We start from the raw sequence: 23,220 nt of genomic DNA, 5'->3' as shown, positions 1-23,220 counted from the left end.
GAAAATAAATTGTATAACTCAATCAATTTTAAGACGCAGTTTATTGATGTAAATATGTTGTGATGAAGTGCAGTAAACCCATGTGTTAAAGAACAATAATAAACTAAGTAAGACAGAGAGAGAGACAGAGAGAGACAGAGAGAGAGACATACAGAGAGAGAGACATACAGAGAGAGAGACATACAGAGAGAGAGACATACAGAGAGAGAGACAGAGAGAGCACAACTCGCAGTTGCGCATACGGATGTATCATAGCCAGCTTGTCCGGTTGTGTCTGAACACCAAACGGATCTGCTCTTCAAAATTTTTGATTTTACAAGCTTTGTAATTGAAGACACTCCTGGGGTATGTTGGCACAGCCTACAACAACGTATCTAGTTGACTAGCTAGCTAACTAACTAAACGTTTGATATGTTCTGACAAAGACAGTAAAACAGCTTGTTGCAGAAGCTAGCTAGCAAGCCAATGTGACCGAGTGCAACCGCTAACAACTACTGTTAGTCAGACATACTGCTACCGTAACCAGCCAGCTATCCTGTCTGTCGCTATCCAGCTAGCCGTATACAACAACATCAACAGTGGAGTAGATATCTGCTGACCGTGTGAACAGCTGTTTAGACGGGAAGCCTGGTGTGAACAGATGATGGACCACATACTAGATAGAGCTAGTGTGTTGCCACAGACCATTTAGAGCTTGTGTCGCTACAGATCATAGGATAATAGAGTTCATCTTAAACCTTGAAGTTCAAGTTGAACCAGTAGTTCACTCAGTTTACTGAGTTTGGGTGGAATGATAGTACCTATCGCAGTCGGGTCTTATAGAAGACTACAGCCTAGTCTCAGTAGGCTATAGTTAACAACAGCACGTCATTGTTTATCATTTAGAGAAATCGTGTTGTTTATAGTGTAGCTTGCTGGATGTAAATCAAAAGACTTCTGACAGTGATGGACAAGCGGGAGGCTGGCCACCCGTGACCCGTGACTGGTTAAGTCTGAAGCTTGTGACTTCACCGTCATGCTATTAAAACGATCATCTATGGGGTGCTACTCTTAATGCCTCTTTTGATTTAGGCTGTACACGATCTTCACATTTCCTTATACAACATTTCATTGTGGATACCTGAACATTATAAAACTAAAGTCCACCCCCCCCCCCCAAAAAAAAACCTTCATTATGTCAGTTCCTTAATCTGATTCGTGTTTTTTTCGCAGCCTCCTTCCTGCAGGTCCGGATGGAGTTCCCGTGGCAGGAGCGCCCCCTGCTTGCCGGGAACGGTAGTGTAGCGCACGTGGACAACAGCAGCTGCTTTAGCAGCACTCAGAGCACTGTTCTTAAGGGGGTCAGCTTCGGGGGCGTGCCTGTGGTGCTGCTCATCGACTTCACTGTCTTTCTGGTGTGTGTGTGTGTGTGTGTGTCTGCATGTGTGTGTGCCTGCCCGTCCGTAGCGCACGTGTGCCCAGGGGCTAGCCTTTGGTTGTGTCAAGTGACAGTCAAAATGAAACACTTGTTTTTACACATTTCAAACTGCACACATAGACACACACTCTTTCACATCCTCAAGACTACACATGTAAATGCATGCTTTGGGATACAGTATATGTTGGTAATTAAACATTGGCCATTCCTTGAACATACCCATTGAACAAGTCATTGAGTAATAACAAATGTAAGAGTAATGACACCAGTAATGACACCAGTAATGACACCAGTAATGACACCAGTAATGACACAGTAATAACACAGTAATGACACTGTAATAACAGTTATAACGCAGTAATAACACAGTAATAACACTAATAACACAGTAATAACAGTAATAACACAGTAATAACACAGTAATAACAGTAGAAACACAGTAATAACACAGTAATAACACAGTAATAACAGTAGAAACACAGTAATAACAGTAATAACACAGTAATAACAGTAATAACACTGTACTAACAGTAATAACACAGTAATATAACAGTAATAACACAGTAATAACACGCTGCAGGTGCTGCTCCTCCTGTTCTCCGCCATCAGGGGGAAGCTGTGGGACTACGGCCGGCTGGCGCTCGTCTCCGACAGCGAAGGGTCAGTCACCTGCTGCTTCTGTTTGACCCCTGACCCCTGCCCTATATGAACTCTGACCCTTGCCTCCTCGCTTTGTGAACGTTGACCCCTGACCCTGCCCTGTGTGATGCAGGTTCAATGAAACGTCCCACCGTCGCTACGGACGCACGCTGTCTAGTGGGGAGGAGCCTGAGCATGAAATGGTGAGGGAGGGGTGATGTCATCATCATCATCATCGCTGCAACAGCAGTGCTGTATAACCATCTCATGACTGTAATAACAATATTCCTGTCTCTGTTCTTAGGGGTTCTGCTCCTGGTTGCCGTTCATCATCAGGATGGAGTGAGTGTGTCTTCTTTACTGTCTGCTGTTATGATGATATGGTAATAATGTGTGTTAGACAGTATGTGTTTGTTTATTTAACTGTTGTGTGTGTTTTACACCTTTATTCTGTGTGTGTGTGTGTGTGTGTGTGTGTGTGCGCAGCGAGGACAAGGTGAAGGCCAGGTGTGGTATAGATGCCGTTCACTACCTGTCCTTCCAGCGTCACCTGATCATCCTGATGGTGCTCATCACCATCACCTCCGTGTCTGTCATCCTGCCTGTCAACATGTCTGGAGACCTTCTGGGTGGGCACACACACACACACACACACACACACACACACACACCTGGAGACCTGCTGGGTGGGCACACACACACACAGATACACACAGATATACACCTACACACACATACACGCACATGCACGCACATGCATACACTTACATACACCACACATTCACACACACACTCACTCACACATACACATAATTATACACCCTGCAAGCAAACACACCAAAAATACAAACACACAAGACACACAGGATGTATGTTCCTCACAAACACAACTTAAATACAGAGCAAACATAAACTCAAGCTCACCCCCTGGAGCACCTGGCAGACTCATCACTATCAACCTCCAGACTTCAGAGTTGCAACAGAGATGTGAAAGGCACAGCATCCCCAAGTACAGAAACAGTGTTTGATCATGCTGTTGCAACACTCTGGAACTTGTGATTTGTCTCGTTTCAGGAAATGACCCCTACAGTTTTGGGAGGACAACAGTTGGTAATCTCCAGAAAGGGTAAGAACACGAGCCTTGTGCAAACAGGAACTTTGGACAAAGAATTAGTTTTGATATCAATGTTGTGGAGATTTATTTTTCTACATTTTACAAACCTTTTCACTGATCTAGAGATGTAATTGATGTTTTTCTACTTCTACGATGAAAAAAATATTAAGTTAATAACATGATAACAATGATGTTGATATAGTTATTTAGTGTGTGGTGTTTTGGCCCCTGTGTAAGGAACAACCTGTTGTGGCTGCACACCGTGTTCGCAGTGCTCTACCTCATCCTGACGGTGGCGCTGCTCAGGAGACACACCTCCCAGATAAAGGGCATGCGCAGAGAGACGGTGCCTTCACCTGCTTCCTGTTTCCTGTTTATCTACATCCTCCTCCTCTGTTTACACGCACGCACTCTCACAAGCACACTCACACACACACACACTACAGTTGAGTTTGACCTTGCTCCCTCCCCACTAGGCCAGAACCACTCTGTTTGTGCGTCCCATCCCTAAAGAAGCCAGCGACCAGGACATCCAGACCCACTTCAGGTGAGCCGACCTGACCCACCTCACCCTGCTTCTCAGGGACCAGACACAGACGACTACTATCTCACAACTCTGTGTGATCAGACCTTGATCATGTCTCGGTCTGGTTAGGACGTGTTACCTGAGTGCTATGTAACCAGCCCTATCCTGATCTCTCCTCCCTTTCTCTCCAGTGAGGCCTACCCCACATGCCGAGTGGCTGATGTACATCTGAGCTACGACGTGGCCAAACTCATGCACCTCGACAAGGAGAGGTGGGGCTGGTGGTGTGGGGCTGGTGGTGTTTACACAGGACCAGGAGAGGTGGGGTTGGTGGTGTGGGGCTGGTGGTGTTTACACAGGACCAGGAGAGGTGGGGTTGGTGGTGTGGGGCTGGTGGTGTTTACACAGGACCAGGAGAGGTGGGGCTGGTGGTGTTTATACAGGACCAGGAGAGGACTGCTTTTAACCAGACTTATGATTCACAAAGAAATCTGTTCTGAACGAGACCTACAATGAAGCATGTGGGCTGTTATGATGTTTCATCTCCTAGGAAACGAGCAGAGAAGAACCTGCGTTACTACGAGCGTGAGCTGGAGCGCCGGGGGAGGAGGGAGGGGATCAACCCCCGTCTGTGTGGTCTGCTCTGCTGCTGCACCACCCGCCACTGTGAGGAGGTGAGGCGGACTGAACCACTGGAGACGGGACACGGGGGGGCTGGACCTCAGGACTGAGCAGGGATGACTGTGAGACTGACCTGGACAGTCCCTAATAGATGCTGTTGACTGAGAAATGTAGATGTCGTGTAGATGTGGGAAACATTCTGCTCTCTGGTTTTGATTTGTGTGTTTTTGTAAAGTTTTGACATGTGTGTGCTTGCATGTGTGTGTGTGTGTGTGTGTGTGTGTGTGTGTGTGTGTGTGTGTGTGTGTGTGTGAGGGAGCAGGTGGATGCTATAGACTTCTACAGCCAGCAGCAGGCCAGCCTGCAGGAGCAGGTGCATACCCAGAGAGAGCTGGTCCCACAGCGCCCCCTAGGGATGGCCTTCGTCACCCTGCAGTCTGAGGCCATGGCCACATAGTGAGTCTGCTCTAACCCTGCATTACACACCTGGTAGTTAATGTAACCTTATAGGCAGCTGCATATATGAAAACACAAACACCTAACCCTAAAAAAATTCTAACAAAAGGGTTTCTTTTGTAGATGGATCAATAGAAAGGTGTAATTTTCAAGATGGCGTCCAAGATGGGCTGGAAGCCCTTAAAATATCCTAACTCCTTCATTATTTGACCTAGCCAAGTAATCTTGGTGTTTTCTGGGTCTATGAATCCATTGGACTTGTCTAAATTGCACTGACATGATTACATACTTATGGAATACAGGATTTTGTGAGATTACTGTAAGGTTTTATCTTAGTTTGGGGTGAACCAGAGGTGTAAACGATTTAGCATACGTCATGTAACTCCTACTCAGTACATGTTTTTGGACACATACCCTTTTTTTTGCTAAAACATAGACTTGACATTCAATGTAAAAGGTAACTCTGAATTAGCCCGAACAGAGGCCTGTGTGTGAACCCTCTAAAATGGTCACTCATTTCAATTTGAATAAGGTAATACATGCATCCTAGATGTTTTTGAGTATAGAGGTGACATTATACTAAACCCAACAAAACTAAATTCACAATTTCAGCAATTCAGAAGATGGTGGAAGACACTACTGATATTTGATATTGCTTCTCCGTGCCTCATTGAAATGTTGTTGGCAGCACAGTGTATACCATTTTGCTCAAACAAAATTAATCCTTGACTACGTAAACCACCCCCACCACCACCCCTCCTCCCTGGGAACAGTCATTTTCCCGCAGTCTTGCATCAGGAGGGGCTCCACCATCAAAGTTGCCCAAGACCGAATCATTGAACCTGCTTTGCTGTTCCAACGGTTCCTGATCATGTCGAAAACTGAACAGTTTTCACTGGAAGATGTAATGAGCTATGAGCTCATTTCCTGCAGCCCTGTTTGAAGGAAAGGAAGTCTTCCGTATAGCCAACAAGCCCCAACTAGCGCAGGCAGTCACTGAGTTCTCAAGAAATCTAACAAAACTGTCCTGGATTCCATCCCACCAACTGAGCGTTATGTCCTTGCTGGTGGCTTTTTGGTTCACCGCTTGGCATGGAAAAAGGGTGACAGTTACGTCATATGCAGACTTTACCATACGCCATTATGGTAAAGCAACAGTTGTTTTTGAAGTTATATCGAAGGTCCTTCCATCAAAGACAATACGCATCAGAGACGTAGTGAAAACACCCCATCGTTAACTTCAATGCAGAGACTGAGTTTGTGGGAAGAAAGGACGATTTCCTTTCCAGATCTTGCAACAAACAAGGACTTCTCAATCTTATGACTGAGGAGCTGGAGAAGAAGGGCTGCACTGTTATGAATGCATCAGGTGCTGACGTGGACATTGTCAAAGCTGCAGTCAAGGCCTCAGAACATCAGCCCACAACCTTGATAGGGGAGGATACAGACTTATTCTTCTCCTCTCCTCTACTACCTCTACAAAGCTACTAAAGTGTACAACATCAGTGAGATGAAACACGTCCTGGGTAGTGACTTGTGTTCCCAGTGAGATGAAACACGTCCTGGGTAGTGACTTGTGTTCCCAGTGAGATGAAACACGTCCTGGGTAGTGACTTGTGTTCCCAGTGAGATGAAACACGTCCTGGGTAGTGACTTGTGTTCCCAGTTGCTGTTTATTCACGCCTGATACAACTTCACGCATTTTTGTGTTGGCAAACAGACAGCATTCCAGAAACTTGTGAAACAGGAATCAACCATCCAGTCCTGTGAGTGCAAATGTGTTTCTGCTCCCACACCAAGCAAGGAATGTCATAGAGGACCATGGGACCAAGGCAGCAGTGTTGTTTGGTGGAAAGAGTACCGATTCACTTGCCTCTTTGCGCTACAACCTTTTTAGCAAGAAAATCGTTACCGCCAAATAATTTGTTACCCCAGAACATCTGCCTCCAACTGAGTCCTCAACCAAATACCACTGCCAAACAGTTTACTTCCAGATCATGGTGTGGATTGGAAAGGTGGCAGCCCTGTTTTGACTAATATTGTCTCATATCGTTTGGCAAAACGATATGAGAAAGGAGAAATATGCAATTACTTAAGAGAGGGGATGGTACTTACTTTCGCATAAATATGCTTGTAACCAATTGCTTTAATATATAATCGTACTTGTAATCACTTATCTATCATGCAAATATGATCATTAGAATATTGAAAATGTCCAAAACATGTATCAGGTACCAGTATTCCTGGTCTAGGAGGAATACAAATGAGTAATGGTCATTTTAAGGACCTGACGGACGCCATTTTGAAAATGGGGCCTTTCTTGTAGTCAAACTTTGGTAAACTTTTAGGATGTTTACATCTGATACTACTGTAAACCACTGAGAAACCTTTTGTTAGAATTTTTTTGGGGTCAATCCATATCTGCCAGATAGTGTGCTTACCTGACCTGCCTCTGTTGAAAGGGGATTTAGTGATGACTGGTTCAGTGTTGCTGCCAGGCCTAGTGGGCGGGGCCCACAGTGATTGACAGCTGTCACTCATCTTGCAGCATCCTGAGAGACTTCAACGCGCTGGCCTGTGGGGGCGGGGCCAGTGACGGGTCAGTCAGGTGTGTGTGTGGATGGGAGCCCCAGCCCTCGTCTGTCAGCCCGGCCCTGAAGGTGTGTGTGTGTGTGTGTATGTGTGTGTGTAGGTAGATGCTGTAAAGTACTACAGAAATGTGTGTGTGTATGCCAGTAGAGTGTTTCAGTAACGTGTGTGTGTGTGCAGGTGAAGCAGTGGAGAGTGCAGTATGCCCCGAACCCCAGGAACGTCTACTGGTGAGAGAACCCTGTCAGACGCTACAGTCAGTCTCCTTACGTCTCATACCAGTCATGTGTTTAGAGGAAGGTGAGCACAAGGATAACTGAGGTGTAACTGAGAACGACACGTTTAACTATTCTTCTTGTCCTCCTCCTTTCTTCCTGTTCTTCTCCTTCTCTTCCTTCCCTCCCCCCACCCCCTCTTCCCCTCCCCCCCTCCTCCCCCCCTCCTCCCCCTCCAGGGAGAACTTGTCTGTCCAGGGGATCTGCTGGTGGCTGCGAGTGCTGCTGCTGAATCTCTTCCTGCTGGTTCTCCTCACCTTCCTCACCACCCCCTCCATCATCATCAGCACCATGGACAAGTTCAACGTCACCAAGCCCATCTACTACCTCAACGTGAGAAAGAGAGCACATACACGCACACACACACACACACACACACACTACTAGGTATGTTTGTGTCCATGTTGTTCATTGTTCGGTCAGGTAGATGTTTTGTCACTGACCTGCCTAGTGGACACAGCCTTAAGAGCCTCCTGTGTGTGTGTATATGTGTGTGTATATATGTGTGTATATATGTGTGTGTGTGCAGAGTGCTGTGGTCAGTCAGTTCTTCCCCACTCTGCTGCTGTGGTCCTTTTCTTCTCTGCTGCCCACTGTCGTCTACTACTCTACCCTGGGAGAGGCTCACTGGAGCAGGTACACACACACACATATACACACACACACACACTTTCTCACACACACCTAACAGTTCCTGTCCTGTGTGTGTGTGTAGGTCCAGTGAGCAGTTGAGCATGATGCACAAGCTGTACATCTTCCTACTGTTCATGGTTCTGATCCTGCCTTCCCTCGGACTCACCAGGTCAATAACAACAACATCCACAACACTCATCAATAACAACAGCACCCATCACCAGCTTGTCTGTGTATCAACCACCATGCTATTTCATTAGACATACCGGTCATCATCACAAACAGAAAATGGCATGGTAAAATGCATGGTTACAAACCTGAAACTAGTGTTAGAAGTCACAGAACTATCCATATTCTTCCAACAGATTTATCTACCCCTGTTTTATCTGTTAATACCCCACAGATGAAACTGGCCCTTCTAAATGTTAGATCACTAAATAACAAAACATTTCTAGTTAATGATCTGGTCTTCTTGTTGACCTCAGCAGGGGAAATAACCGTTAATAAGCATAACTCTGAAGGTGTCTCTGAAAATGACACATGGTATGTTGTTGTGTCATGGAAGGTTATGGTACGTAACGTGATGTGATGTTTTCTCTCCCTGCACAGTCTGGCTGTGTTCTTCCGCTGGCTGTTTGATAAGGAGTTCCTGTCAGACGGCAAGCTGAGGTTTGAGTAAGTATTCCTGTTCTCTGACTGTTCCACCTGCAGTCTTCCTGTTCTCTGACTGTTCCGCCTGCAGTCTTCCTGTTCTCTGACTGTTCCGCCTGCAGTCTTCCTGTTCTCTGACTGTTCCGCCTGCAGTCTTCCTGTTCTCTGACTGTTCCGCCTGCAGTCTTCCTGTTCTCTGACTGTTCCGCCTGCAGTCTTCCTGTTCTCTGACTGTTCCGCCTGCAGTCTTCCTGTTCTCTGACTGTTCCGCCTGCAGTCTTCCTGTTCTCTGACTGTTCCGCCTGCAGTCTTCCTGTTCTCTGACTGTTCCGCCTGCAGTCTTCCTGTTCTCTGACTGTTCCGCCTGCAGTCTTCCTGTTCTCTGACTGTTCCGCCTGCAGTCTTCCTGTTCTCTGACTGTTCCGCCTGCAGTCTTCCTGTTCTCTGACTGTTCCGCCTGCAGTCTTCCTGTTCTCTGACTGTTCCGCCTGCAGTCTTCCTGTTGTAAACACGCATTACTGACTGTGCTGTAGCTTCAGCGCTTCTCTCTCTCCCCCCAGGTGTGTGTTCCTACCTGACCAGGGGGCGTTCTTCGTCAATTATGTCATAGCAGCCGGCTTGGTGGGCTCTGGCATGGAGCTTCTCCGGTTGCCAGGGTTACTGCTGTACACCATCCGCATGATGTTGGCCCGCTCCGCCGCCGAGAGGAAGTACGTCACCCAGGTGAGTCCTGGTTGCCAAGGTTACGCACGTCACCATGTTGCCATGGTTATCCATCCCAGCGTGTCATGGCTGCAGAAGTGACCCTTGACCCCGTGTGTGTGGTCTCTGCAGAACCAGGCGTATGAGTGTGAGTACGGGTCCATGTATGGCTGGACTCTGTGTGTGTTCACCGTCATCATGGCCTACAGCATCATCTGCCCTGTCATCGTGCCCTTTGGTGAGTACACACACACACACACAGACACATATACACAAACTCACATACACACACTCACTCAGACACTGCAACTCCCACAGAAATCCAAACACACCTCACACACACACATATACACACTCACCCAGACACACACACACCACACACAGTCTTCCACTCTTCTTCCAGCTGTTTGGTTCCTACTCATCCAATCCCCCCCCCCTCCCTCCCCCCAGGTCTGTTGTACCTGCTGCTGAGACACCTGGTGGATAAACACAACCTGTACTATGCCTTCCTACCTGCTCGCCTGGATCGGCAGGTGCACCTGGGAGCTGTCAATCAAGCTCTGGCCGCACCCATCATTTGCCTCATCTGGCTGTACTTCTTCTCTGTCCTCCGGACAGGTACACACACAGATACACACACACAGATACACACACACAGATACACACACACAGATACACACACACAGATACACACACACAGATACACACACAGATACACGTCCGTATACACACACATACTGTATATACACACGTACTGTATATAGACATACACACACGTTCACATTCGTACAGATACTGTATCCATACACATGGCATGTATTTAAATTTACATGTATGTAGCTGTACATAAGCAGATTTAGTTAAACAGTTTTGTGTGTGTGTGTGTCAGGTTTCATGGCTGACACCTCTCTCTTCACTCTGGTGGTCATGTGCATCACCATCTTCATCTGCATCAGCTACACCTGCTTTGGACACTTCAAATACCTCAGCCCACACAACTACGTGGTGAGTGTGTGTGTCTGTGTGTGTGTTCTACCTCCCCAACACCCTTCCTAATGCTCCCCTCTGCCTGTGTGTGTGTGTGTGTATCTGTGTGTGCAGGTAAAGGAGGAGGAGGATGCTGAAGGACTGCAGGAGAACAGCACGGTCAGTACTGAACACACACACCTTGACCTGTGTGTGTGAGAGTGAGCGAGGGAGCGAGGGAGGACTTGTGTGTGTGTGGTAACCAAGATATACAACAGCCTTTGTTCCTGCACACGCTCACTTTTTCAGTCCTCCTGTCCGCAGCCCTACCTTCCCACAGTCCTTTACAACACGCCCGCCGCATCACCAGAGGGGGGGAAATCCTACCTATCGTATGGCTCGACCGAAGGAAGCCCCGCCCACACCAGCCCATTGGACGACAATCCCCTGGAGTCATAGAGGATTGGTTCTTCTGAACCAGCCAGGTCCACGCAGCCAATCTGGAACACACCCCAACATCTCCAACTGTAGGAGACACTGGGAACCAATCAGCAGGCCACATTCCACACCTCACCCTAGCTAGCCACCCTCCAGCCCCCCTCACCCTAGCTAGCCACCCTCCAGCCCCCCTCACCCTAGCTAGCCACCCTCCAGCCCCCCTCACCTTAACTACCCACCCTTCATCCCCCTCACCTTAGCTACCCACCCTCCAGCCCTCTTCCAGAAACCTTAGCAGAATAAAGCGAACAGAAATCTGGGTGCCTTAGCCATAGATCAATCATGCAGTATTGACATATCTATTATCTCATATGCTTTTACCGGGTCTCACTGCCGACTCTTTCTTTGCCTCAAGTGCCCTCTTAAACTACTGGTATGCCCAAAGACCTTCAGCGATAACTGTCCAAGCCTGGACGACCTTCTGACCCCTGGAGACCCAGAGACTGGGACGCACTGGTGGTCATGGTTACTGCAACACAGTACACTGCACATTCCTGTTTGTACTGTACACAGTCTAGTCATGCTCAGAGGGAGATGTCTTACCAACAGATGGCAGGATTGTACCATGGATGTTTGTATGTTTTATAGAACTGCTGCTCTATGCCACCAAGACTTTCAAAGGTAATATTTGCAAAACACCAAAAGTATTGAAACGTCTTGAGTCAGGGCTATTGCAAGGCGAGTTCATGTATTTACATGTGAATGTAAGGATACATTCGTTTAACTGTTTTTCATAAGTGATGGGTCAAAACATTTTTTTAAGTGCTTTCCAAAGTGGTTGTGCTAAATAAAATTCTAGTGTGGACAGTTCTTTTTACAACGTTTGTTTAAATGTTGATTAATCTGTCCAAAGTTGAATATTTATATATGTAACTATGGGAACTGGAACTATACTTTTTATACTTTTCATGTTTTTCCTTTATGAAGTTTAATTTTAAACTAATTGTAAATCAGTTTAAATTTGCCGGAATAGTTGTTCAGGCTTACAGAGCATGGCAGTGGACAGGCCTGCAGATGAACTGGTAGTGCTGTTGTCCTCTTCTCATGTTGCTAATAAAGATTTGAGATTGATTTGGAATTAGTCCTCAACAAGCCTCATCAGCCCCCTCATTCCTTTTTTTACTTTTACCTTGAAGTTGAAACTTCACAGCACCAAAACCATCATCTTTACCACAACAGAACCATCATCTTCACCACAACAGCTGTCATCACCACAATTGAAATATACCCTGAACTGGGAGGCTTTACGGTGAGAGAGGGAAGAGGCTGATGAAATAAGATAACTGTCTCTCTTTCTCACCTCACCTCTCCTCACCCCTCATCCCCTCCCTCCTGATGGGATTACTGTTTATGTGTGAGGAAAGAAAGGAAGATGAGACTGGCTCAGAGTATTTAGACTCGGCCGATGTCTGGTGAGTTAGATCAGGTGCCGGATGAAGGCTGATCGCTTGTCTGGGCTACCATCCATAGACTGCATTAAGGCATTTATCCTCTGCTAGATGTGGGTGAGTGTGTGTATGCATGTGTGTGTATGCGTGTGTGTGTATGCGTGTGTGTGTGTGTCAGGAACCCATTGAACCCGGGGCTCTCACATTATTGCCATTTTGTCATTTTGTGCTTCATCAAACCATCAACACAATTTTATAATCTTTCTTTTTATGAGCACTGAACTTACAAGAGCCTGTGTGAGTTAGGTGTACGTGTAGGTGTGTGTAAATGTGTGTGTAAGCGCGCAAGTTAGGTGTGTGTGTGTAAGTGCATGTGTGTGTATCGGATGGTAAACTCTGCTAGACTCCGTTGGGTGTCACTGTTCCTCCATGTCACCACCATGATCGATGGAGCACACCTCTGACCCTGCAGATTTGTATACAAACTCAGTAGCAGCCAATCACATCATCGCGTGGGCCGCTGCCAGCCAATGGGACGCCTCTCAGGGATCGTACTCCGCTGAGTTCCCACCTTTTGTCCCTCCGGATTAGTTCCTTGGCAACGGTGGTCGCTGGGGAGGTGAGTTTCCCAGAGAGGGTAACCATACACACACACACATTTACCCACTCGGTCATCTGGGGATCACACACATCCTCGGACGTGAAAACGTCCACATTCCGAGCCAAGATGGTGAGGTTGATTAATGAGGGTGGCATAAACAGGTGTGAGTGAGGGAGTGTGTGTGTGAGGTAAGACCCAGAGGTCACTCTGTATATCTGGTTCCAGAGCAGTGTGTGTGTGTGTGTGTCTCCTCCCCGCATCAATAGCATGAGATTCCCCACAGAGGCCCTGATGGTAGACTGTTTCTCACACACTCACACACACACACACAAGGCATTAGGTTGTTAACGTGTGGCTTCCAGCCGAAGGCAGGCTTGGGAAGTCAGAGCAGGTACTGGTGGCCTTCCCTACTGGTCCAGTCAGGTACCGTTGGCATTCCCTGCTGGTCCAGAGTCCAGAGTTATGAGACTCATCTAAAGGCAGCAGGGGTGAGAGGGGGTGGGCAGAGCTGTGCTTAAATCGGTGGTTAGGATTGGGGATGGATGAAGTTAGTTGCTACTAAACAAACATGCTGTAGCTTAGTGGTTGAAGGTTGAGTGTGCTGGTAATGTAAGAGCTTGTGTCCTGGTTTCAGACAGTGTCCTCCTGTGCTGTACTAGTCAGCTCTCAGGGGAAACGGAGAGTGAGAACATGGTCAGTCTTTGATGCAAAACCCACGATCATCCTTTTCATACACAGTTACAATAATCTCTTTTCCATGTTTTGTACTTCCTGCCCGCCCCCTTCCTCCGTCATTCTTCTATCCCTCTCATCACCCCCCTCCCCCAGGTTCATCCTCTCTTCCGTTCCATCTCGTGTCATGCTGTAGTTCAGGGATCAGAGCATCCTGTCAGCTGTGCACAGGGCTTACTGTCTCTGTCACACTCTCTCTTTCTTTCTTCCCTCCCTCCCGCCCTCCCTCTCTCTCTCTCTCTCTCCCTTCCCTCCTTCCCTCCCTGCTTCCCTCCCCCCTTCCCTCCCTCCCTCCCTCCCCTTCCATCTTTCTCTACCGCTCTCTCTCTCAACACTACCTTCCTCTCCTCCCCAGACTCATTTATCTTATCCTCTCTTTGTTCCATTTCATGAGATTTCTTAATAAAAACTATATCTAATTTTTTTTGATATATGTTTATAAAAACATCCAACGCATTTTCTTAAACATGTAACTTTTTGTAAGTAATTTGAATATGTTGTAGCTAATAGTTTGGTTTGCTCAACAACAAAAACTCCCAGATCAGTGCGCGCTGTGCGTTGCTGTGGCAACACGCGTAACTTGGATATTTGTTTTCCCTAGCAACCGGACTGCTTACTACCGCTCATCTCACACCTAGCAATTTTTGCCGTTTAGACTTCTGACATTTCCTATTTTTACGTATATTTTGCCAATTAAAGTCACGTATTGACTCGTAAAATGGATTCCAACACGCTATACTATTCATTGGACCTCGTTTCTGGTACTGGGTTGACTTTGAGCAGTGAGCAAAGAGCGGCCCTGCATACTTCCCTGGTGATCCTGAAGAAAAACTACAAATTCAACCGTGTCCTGCTTTGGGGCAAGATTTTGGGCATAAAGGGCGACTATTTCATAGCACAAGGAGTTAAAGATGATGAAATGCGTGACAAAAATACCCTCTACAGGTAAGCGGTATTACTAAAACAAAAGTAGTATCTAATATATATGACATCTACAGTACTGATTGTTCTGTGTCAAAAGAAGCTAACAACGTTACAGTACTAGCTATATAGCTAGTCTAACTAGCTTGCACACTATCTAATTCACCTACAATCATGATTGAATTTCAATTCAATTCTGGGTCACCTGTGTGAAAGTGTGTTCCCTCCTCTCTAGTTTTAACTGTGTAGACTGGCATCTGCTCCCACCTACCACCGAGGATATGCTGGCGGAGGTGTCGGCGGCAGCGAAGGGCCGTTTCGTGGGCGACCCGTCCCATGAGTATGAGCACACAGAGACCCGCAGGCAGGGCGAGGGTGACGAGGCTGTAGAGGAGGAAGTCTCGGTACGGGTGAGCGTGATGAGCTGTTGTTGAAAGGTCACGTAAATGTTGATACAACGGTGTTTTACTTAGCGGTCGTGATTAACGGCCGTGTAATGGACTCGGTTGCGTGTTAGTCGTGACTCAGTGGAGGCTGTTTGTGGTTGCGCAGATCAAGGTGAAGGAGGAAGTGAGGCTGGCAGCCACGGTCCACACCATCAATACGGAAGTTTCCGTGGTTCCACGAGGAGCCTTTATCCGGAGTCCCCACGGCCTGGTCCAGACCAACCGCAGCTTTGAAGGTCCGCCTACGTGACACATCCACTCTGTGTGTGTGGTCCCTGGAGAGTTAAGAAACAGCATGTTACTGCTTGGAAATGTACCAGACAACACGTGTGTGTGTAGACAGTGAAATGTGTGTATGTACATGTGTGTATAGACAGTGTAAATGAGCATGTGGATGTGTGTGTGTGTATCGTAACTGTGTGTAGACTGTGTATGTAGATGAGTGTGTGCGTGTAGATGTGTGTAGCCTGTGTGTGTGTGTGTCACAGGTCTGTCGTTCTCTGAGGCGGACAAGCTGAGAAACTTCCTCCACTTCACGGAGCCCCGGAGTCTGAAGCAGAAGTCCATCCTGGAGACTGCTGAGCAGGACCCCTCCATCGACTTCCTGGACCCCCTGAGCAGCGATGTCCCCAAAGGTACTCACCCCACTGGAGGACCCCAGACAGACTCGCCACCCAAACCTCCCCATGCTAAAACATATGTTTTACATTTTGGTAAAAGTAGGGGGTCGGACCACTGACACCTGAACAGTGAAGACATGCTGTTTCACTGAGTCTGTTCAGTCAGCACGATAGCTGGTGTCTGAGCTTGGCTGAACAGTGATCTAGTCCAGATGGAACAGATTCCAGAGTATGATGGAGAAAGCTACGCATGTTTAAACTGTCCGTCAGTGATTAATATTTTTTGGGGAAATGTAATGTCGAGGTAAGAGATATAGCCCGGCTACTGACATCTCGTCCCTGCATTTCTAAATGACAGTTTTACTGTCATGGTTTACTACAAAGGGAAACCACGGGCCTAGTGTGATGGTGAGAAAGATATTCCAACCTGAGGAAACCTCCTAATCAGTGTTTCCCCTACCATTATATTAGGGGCACCCCCCACCCCCCTGGAAGGTCAAGTTAATACAAATATTTTATTTTTTTATCTATAGCGCCCGATCACAAAATAAGTCATTTAAGGTTACCTTTCCTATAAAACAGGTCTATAGCTTGCTCTTTTATTAAACAAACTAAATGGCCTTATGTTATTTATCTTATTTACACTTATTTTAAACCTAGGGGAAACACTGTCCTAATGTTTTGAGGTTGTTCAGCTGGATTCACACTAGCAAACGATACGCGTGCATGTGTATATAACCATCTGACCAAAACACTTCGTGGTTGTCAACAAAAGACTACTTAATGTAGTCCATTTGTGAAACCTTGCCAGACCATTCAACACACAGCCTTGTGTGACAGGGCAGAAGTCACAATCATTAAGAACTTCACTACGTCTATGAACTCAACAAAGAAGCAGAAACTGAGTCTGTGCTTCCATGAATGTGGAGGATGGTCACATCACAGACAGTTTATCTAGAACATTTCTCGGGCACAAATCATGTTTGATAGTTTGAGGGTGGGAAAGAACCAAGCCTCAGAAAATAAACAGTCTGCAGTTCATTGAAAATAGCCAAAGCTCACAGACGACCATCTGGATCACTGAGGTGAAGATTCATCGAATTCATTTAGCCGGACGCCCTGATACACTTTTAGAAATGACTTCCAGAGAGAGGTGGTGAGGCTCAGTGTGTCTTGAATGTTTTGGTTCTGGATCTTGCTCTCTCGGCATTAACACGGTGTTCTCCAGCCCTGGGTGCCAGCCAACACAACAGCTGCAGGCTGGGTGGCCCACCTTGATCTGCAACTCACATTAGGACAAGTACACAAGTTACATACACAGTAATACAGGACAGCTCCATTCTAACCCTCATGGTAATACAGGACAGCTCCATTCTAACCCTAACCCTCGTACAGGACCAGCTGTGTGCAGCTACATGCTCCACAGAGAGATCGGGTGTGGTGGACAAAGAGTCTGGAAGCAATAAAATATACAGACAATATGGAACTGTTTGTGTGAGAGATGATGCCAAGTCATTAAAACATGGATGTGCTTTATGTCTGCTGTGTGTGTGACTGTACTGTGTGTGTGTAGGGTCTGTGTACGTATAATACTGTGTGTGTGTGTGTGTGTGTAGGGTCCTGGAGCCTGCAGTTTGAGCGGGGCAGCAGTGTGTGTGTGGTGCGTAGCCTGCTGTGGCTTGGCCTGACCGGCTACCACGTCCCCAACACGCCCCAGCATGGCTACATCTACATGGGCGACGGACTCAAGAACATGGACCTGCCCTTCATGCTGTAGACCAGGGGAACATGGACCTGCCCTTCATGCTGTAGACCAGGGGAACATGGACCTGCCCTTCATGCTGTAGACCAGGGGAACATGGACCTGCCCTTCATGCTGTAGACCAGGGGAACATGGACCTGTCTTCATGCTGTAGACCAGGGGAACATGGACCTGTCTTCATGCTGTAGACCAGGGGAACATGGACCTGTCTTCACTCTAACTCTCTACACACATACACAGGACTTAACCTTACCCTCAACTCTACACAAGCTCATCTCACTCAAAAAAAACCTTTTAGTTGTATTTATGCAAAATATGTTTTCCCAGTTGTTGAAGTACAAAATAAACATGAAAAAAAGTGGATAGTTGCTGTTGTGACTTACTTCCATATGCCAAGTTGGAAGTTCTCTCACTCACACACACACAGTAAACAGAGAAGATGGAGTAAACGGATACGTTTTATTTGCACATCTGGGTTGATGTTACGTATACACGCTCATACACGCTACACATCCCACCTACATCGAAGCTGTGAGACGGACTGGCTTCCAGAAGGCTGTGGCAGAGTTAAGAGTTAATGTTCTGGGCATCTTCAAATAGAAGCAGAAACAGTAACTGGTCTGGCTGTTTGAGGGTGTGGAGATGACCTTTGACCCGACAATATATCAATACCAGAACAGCTGCACTCCAATGGAGTCTCCTGAAAGTTCAACGGACCAATCCAAAACAAGAGGGCCATTCTTGAAGACAGGCATGGGGTCAGTGTTTGAGGTACAGGGGTCAGGGCCAGTGTCAGGGGTCAAGGTTGGAGGTCAGGGCCAGTGTCAGGTTGGAGGTCAGTGCCAGTGTCAGGGGTCAAGGTTGGAGGTCAGGGCCAGTGTCAGGTTGGAGGTCAGTGCCAGTGTCAGGGGTCAAGGTTGGAGGTCAGGGCCAGTGTCAGGTTGGAGGTCAGTGCCAGTGTCAGGGGTCAAGGTTGGAGGTCAGGGCCAGTGTCAGGGGTCAAGGTTGGAGGTCAGGGGTAAAGGTTGGAGGTCAGGGCTCGGGTCAGTGTTTGAGGTACAGCGGTCAGTGTTTGAGGTACAGGGGCTTCTTGCCGTAGCGTATGTTGTCAGAAAGAGCAACATGGCCGACAGAAACTCTTTTCTTGCACCACTTCAGACCAGACCGGTAGATGGGCTTCACAGAGTCCACCGACCAGCGCGTCAGGTACCTGCACAACAACAACACAGGGTGGGCTGTCAGGAGGGGGAACCACTGCTCTGAAAACACCCAGGCCAGCTCCACAGCTGGGTTATACTCTCATCGTCAGGTGACCGTATAACTGCATGAACATGCCATATGTGAAGGGAGGTACTAAATCAGAATTCTTTCAATTCAATGATGTGCACACACACGCATGTACACGTGCACACACACGTGCACATACCTGTTGAGCTGGGGCTTGGGCCTCTTTGGAACATGGCCCTCGGGTAGTTTGGGCTTGTGGTCAGGGAGGAGACCTGGAAGACAGCTGGGCCTTTAGAACGCTGTGGGAGTGAGGTCATCTCACTTCCTGTCTAACAAAACATCTCATGCACAAGCTAACTTGCCCCACACACACCCACACAAACACAGGTTAATCTGCCACACACACACAGGCTAACCTGCTACACACACACAGGCTGATCTGCCACACACACAGGCTAACCTGCTACACACACACCTGCTCTGAAGGCCATCTGGACGCAGGCGGAGATCTTGCGGTGCTCGTCAGCACAGAGGCCTGTGATTCGTCGAGGCAGCATTCCTCCGTCCGAACGGATGAACTGACTGAGCAGGAGAACGTCCTGGAGGAACCAGACCAGAATATCACTAACCCTGTACCACTGACCCTACTGAGCCTGATTCAATACTAACACACAATAACCCTGGTTCTGGACTCTGTATGTATATATATATTCATATATGGAATGTATTTTTTCCCCATATTTCCCTGGTCCAAATATCAAAACGTCCCCTTAGCTATGATTGAACTGGTTCTGGTTATGTGCGTAAGCCATCAGCATTTAGATTACAAGTCATGAACAGATTCATAACTGAAACTGGCCCATGTAATGGCTGTGTGCCGTCGCTGTGCCAGTGAGGGTGCCGTCGCTGTGCCAGTGAGGGTGCCGTCGCTGTGCCAGTGAGGGTGCCGTCGCTGTGCCAGTGAGGGTGCCGTCGCTGTGCCAGTGAGGGTGCCGTCGCTGTGCCAGTGAGGGTGCCGTCGCTGTGCCAGTGAGGGTGCCGTCGCTGTGCCAGTGAGGGTGCCGTCGCTGTGCCAGTGAGGGTGCCGTCGCTGTGCCAGTGGTGCAGCCTTACCGTGTAGTTGTACTTGTTCTGCAGGTTCCAGCGGTACATGGGACACTTAGCTGTGGAGTTGGGGGGCTGCAGACCTGCGGGCGACTCCACCATCACCCCCTCAATCTGAGCTCGCAGAGGGAGAAGCTTGAGTTAGGGTACCACACATCCACAACCACACAGAATAATAATAATATGTATTATTTAGCAGGCCAAAGAATTTTGCATAAACAAACATATTTTAAGTATATGTTTGCAGTATTGTATGCATACTGGTAAATAATTAAAAGTGTACCAAAAAGTGTTCACAAGTATGCCGGTTCAGATGAAAAACTAACTTGAACCATAAAATTATGCTAGATGAAATGACCGACCAAATTCAAGAACTTACGATCGTCGTTTTGCCGTCTTGCTTTTCCACCACTGTTGACACACAAAACAGTTGAATCTTAAAGTCTCAAACTAGAGGATTAGATAACTATGTTCAAGTGTTGGAATAGTAATTGTCTCACACAGAACCCCAGGTAGCCAGGTAGCTAACTAGCCTCGTAACAAACATTACATTACTAGCTAGCTACAGCAGCTTATTTGTCGATGTAGCCTAATAGATAGACGCATCAAGCGTGTCTTGTGGGCTCATTACCGTAAAACAAACGCGAACAGGCATATGACAATCATTCATTTAATGTTTATGACATCAAGGCTAGCTTTGGCTTAGTTAACTGGTAGCTAGCTAGCAATCGTGAATGCATACTGCATTGCTACTCGTCATTAGCCGGCGGTAAGCAAAGGATGCGATACTCACCCTCCCGGATTCCTCTTGTCTGAATATTTACAAAAGCTGGAAGTTGGGGAAAAATATTAATCCTCTTCAGAACATTTACACTGCCTCTGCTCGCAACACCTTTAACACCAGATAACGAAATCCAGATAGACCCTAACACACCGCGCGCCGCCATGTTGGAATTTTGACCTTCTGTCAGTTCCTGGTGCTCTAGGGCATTTCCGGTGTAACAGCGACGCCCTCGGTCTCTGCACAAACTGACCAGTGACTTCCAGGCGGACAGAGTTGAAAGAATTGAACGAACATCGACAAAATAAATATAAATATTCGAAATGCGAATATAAATAACTGTAAGACAAACTAAAGGAAGGAGGGATATCGTCAGTCTCTGAAAGGGGATGTGGTGCAGGACAAATTGTTTGGGAGTCTCTTACACCCATATCCCGCAGAAGCAAGTGTAGGCTACTAGGCTAACCAGATAGGATCACTTTCATAATAATATTATTTTCTTCAAGTTGGAGTGTAGGCCTATTTGGAGCTGTCAGTTTATCATTAACTAGCAATATTGGTGTATGTTCTTTCAAGACGTGACTAAAATAAGATTTTTTCCTTGTACTTGATGTCAGAATCAGAATCAGAATGGGATTTATTCGCCATGAAAGTTTGCACAGACAAGGACATGGAATTTGCTTTGGCAGGAAGGTGCATACAATAAACATATGGGAACCTAACATTTAAATACGTGGACTATCTATACTAAGGGTACATAAACTAGCAGTACTAAGTGGAATTAGAATTAAATAAAATATACAATAAAATATAAGTTGCCGTAATTTACAATATAAAAATACAAATATTACAAAAAATACAAATGTACAAGATACAATTTTGTAATGCAGTGCAAAAAGCAGTGTGTTTTAAGCAGGAAGTCATTAGAGTCAGTGTGAACCCTTGGCCTTGTTGAAGAGGCCAACAGCGGAAGGGAAGAAACTGTTTTTGTGGCGTGAGGTATTGGTCCTGATGGACCGCAGCCTTCTGCCGGAGGGGAGTGACTGAAACAGGGAGTGTCCAGGGTGGGAGGAGTCGGCCACAATCTTCCTCGCTCGCCTCAGGGTCCTCGAGGGTAGGCAAATTGCAGCCAATCACCTTCTCAGCAGTGCGGATGATACACTGCAGCCTGCTCTTGTCCTTGGCAGTGGCATCAGTACCAGACGGTGATGGAGGAGGTGAGGATGGACTCAATGATGGCTGAGTAGAAGTGCACCATCATTGTCTTTGGCAGGTTGAACTTCTTCAGCTGCCGAAGGAAGTACATCCTCTGTTGTGCTTTCTTGATAAGGGAGCCGATGTTCGGTTCCCACTTGAGGTCCTGGGAGAGGATAGTGCCCAGGAAGCGGAAGGACTCCACAGTGTTGACTGGGGAGTCACACAGGGTGATGGGGTGAGTGGGGCTGTGTTCTTCCTGAAGTCCACAACCATCTCCACTGTCTTAAGAGCATTGAGCTCTAAGTTGTTCTGGCTGCACCAGGTCACCAGGTTGGCCGCTTCCCACCTATAATCAGACTCGTCTCCACCAGAGATGAGCCCAATAAGGGTGGTGTCGTCCGCAAACTTCAGGAGTTTGACGGACGGATGACTGGAGGTGCAGCTGTTGGTGTACAGGGAGAAGAGCAGAGGAGAAAGGACGCAGCCCTGAGGAGATTCGGTGCTGATGGACCGGGAGTCAGAGACTTGTGTTCCCAGATTAACGCACTGCTTCCTGTCAGACAGGAAGTCTGTGATCCACCTGCAGGTGGAATCAGGCACGTTCAGCTGGGAGAGCTTGTCCTGAAGCAGGGCGGGGATGATGGTATTGAAGGCAGAGCTGAAGTCCACAAACAGGATCCTGGCGTAGGATGCTGGGGAGTCCAGGTGCTGTAGGTTGAAGTGGAGGGCCATGTTAACTGCATCGTCCACAGACCTGTTGGCTCTGTAGGCAAACTGCAGGGGGTCCAGTAGAGGGTCTGTGATGGATTTAAGGTGTGCCAGCACCAGGCGCTCAAAAGACTTCATTACCACAGAGGTCAGGGCGACGGGTCTGTAGTCATTATGTCCTGTTGGCCTTGGCTTTTTGGGCACAGGGATGATGGTGGAGGACTTGAGACAGTAATATGAGGTTTAAAACAACTGTCATGTGACAATAGTTTCACTATTACGTTTCACATCGTTGACAATCTATTAACATCTCCAAGGCCGATAGAAGGAGATAAACCAGTGAAAACACAAGGATGGGGGTGCCTATGTAATAGTCTTGTTATTCTTTCCATAGATACTGATCACGTAAGGGGACTTTGTAGGTCCAGGAGTGTGGTACTTGTCAGTTACAGTACATCTGCTTCTCTCAATAAAAAAGTTCACATCTTCATACTGCCCAGTGGCGACCTTCATCGACTTTAAATCACAAATGCATCTGAATTGCATGCCTAAACATAGGCCAGTTGGGCCTTCAACTCTCTCCTCCCCGGTGTATTCTACTGGGTTAAACGGTCATTTCAACAACTACACGCAAACCAAGAAAGCA

The 23,220-nt window shown here is 47.2% G+C and overlaps 3 protein-coding genes across 6 annotated transcripts; 2 read left to right on the top strand and 1 right to left on the bottom strand.

The window, feature by feature from the left end:
- The first annotated feature begins 222 nt into the window (after positions 1 to 222).
- Positions 223 to 12,185, top strand: tmem63a (transmembrane protein 63A). The gene is made up of 24 exons (XM_062467762.1): positions 223 to 345; positions 1,213 to 1,394; positions 1,998 to 2,077; positions 2,190 to 2,259; positions 2,361 to 2,398; positions 2,543 to 2,685; positions 3,131 to 3,182; positions 3,408 to 3,516; positions 3,647 to 3,717; positions 3,888 to 3,968; positions 4,247 to 4,370; positions 4,640 to 4,773; positions 7,322 to 7,433; positions 7,543 to 7,592; positions 7,817 to 7,970; positions 8,167 to 8,273; positions 8,353 to 8,439; positions 8,880 to 8,945; positions 9,482 to 9,644; positions 9,756 to 9,861; positions 10,074 to 10,241; positions 10,513 to 10,628; positions 10,725 to 10,769; positions 10,914 to 12,185. The coding sequence occupies exons 2-24, from the start codon at positions 1,233 to 1,235 to the stop codon at positions 11,046 to 11,048; spliced, it is 2,373 nt and encodes a 790-aa protein (XP_062323746.1). The 5' UTR covers positions 223 to 345; positions 1,213 to 1,232; the 3' UTR covers positions 11,049 to 12,185.
- A 2,083-nt stretch (positions 12,186 to 14,268) lies between these two features.
- On the top strand, positions 14,269 to 17,908 carry rsph9 (radial spoke head component 9). Of its 3 annotated transcripts, none has more exons than XM_062468188.1 (6): positions 14,269 to 14,753; positions 14,965 to 15,139; positions 15,282 to 15,411; positions 15,664 to 15,810; positions 17,412 to 17,589; positions 17,695 to 17,908. In XM_062468188.1, exons 1-5 carry the CDS (start codon positions 14,527 to 14,529, stop codon positions 17,570 to 17,572), a joined length of 840 nt encoding a protein of 279 aa, XP_062324172.1. In that variant the 5' UTR covers positions 14,269 to 14,526; the 3' UTR covers positions 17,573 to 17,589; positions 17,695 to 17,908. The 3 variants fall into 3 exon arrangements, 1 of the variants encoding a protein (XP_062324172.1); XR_009930995.1 differs by having other exon boundaries at positions 14,273 to 14,753; positions 14,965 to 15,133; positions 17,412 to 17,624; XR_009930994.1 differs by having other exon boundaries at positions 14,273 to 14,753; positions 17,412 to 17,624.
- An 89-nt stretch (positions 17,909 to 17,997) lies between these two features.
- On the bottom strand, positions 17,998 to 20,894 carry mrps18a (mitochondrial ribosomal protein S18A). Of its 2 annotated transcripts, XR_009930996.1 has the most exons (7): positions 20,682 to 20,894; positions 20,268 to 20,299; positions 19,898 to 20,002; positions 19,260 to 19,383; positions 18,984 to 19,056; positions 18,554 to 18,767; positions 17,998 to 18,385 (listed from the first exon to the last, which is right to left on the bottom strand). XR_009930996.1 is itself a non-coding variant. In XM_062468189.1 (6 exons), exons 1-6 carry the CDS (start codon positions 20,833 to 20,835, stop codon positions 18,623 to 18,625), a joined length of 633 nt encoding a protein of 210 aa, XP_062324173.1. In that variant the 5' UTR covers positions 20,836 to 20,893; the 3' UTR covers positions 18,481 to 18,622. The 2 variants fall into 2 exon arrangements, 1 of the variants encoding a protein (XP_062324173.1); XM_062468189.1 differs by lacking the exon at positions 17,998 to 18,385 and having other exon boundaries at positions 18,481 to 18,767; positions 20,682 to 20,893.
- Positions 20,895 to 23,220: the final 2,326 nt, after the last annotated feature.

Source organism: Osmerus eperlanus, chromosome 8, assembly GCF_963692335.1.
Source record: "Osmerus eperlanus chromosome 8, fOsmEpe2.1, whole genome shotgun sequence".
NCBI lineage: Eukaryota > Metazoa > Chordata > Actinopteri > Osmeriformes > Osmeridae > Osmerus > Osmerus eperlanus.
The sequence above is the reverse complement of the archived record's forward strand: the minus strand, read 5'-3'. Positions and strand labels throughout refer to the sequence as shown.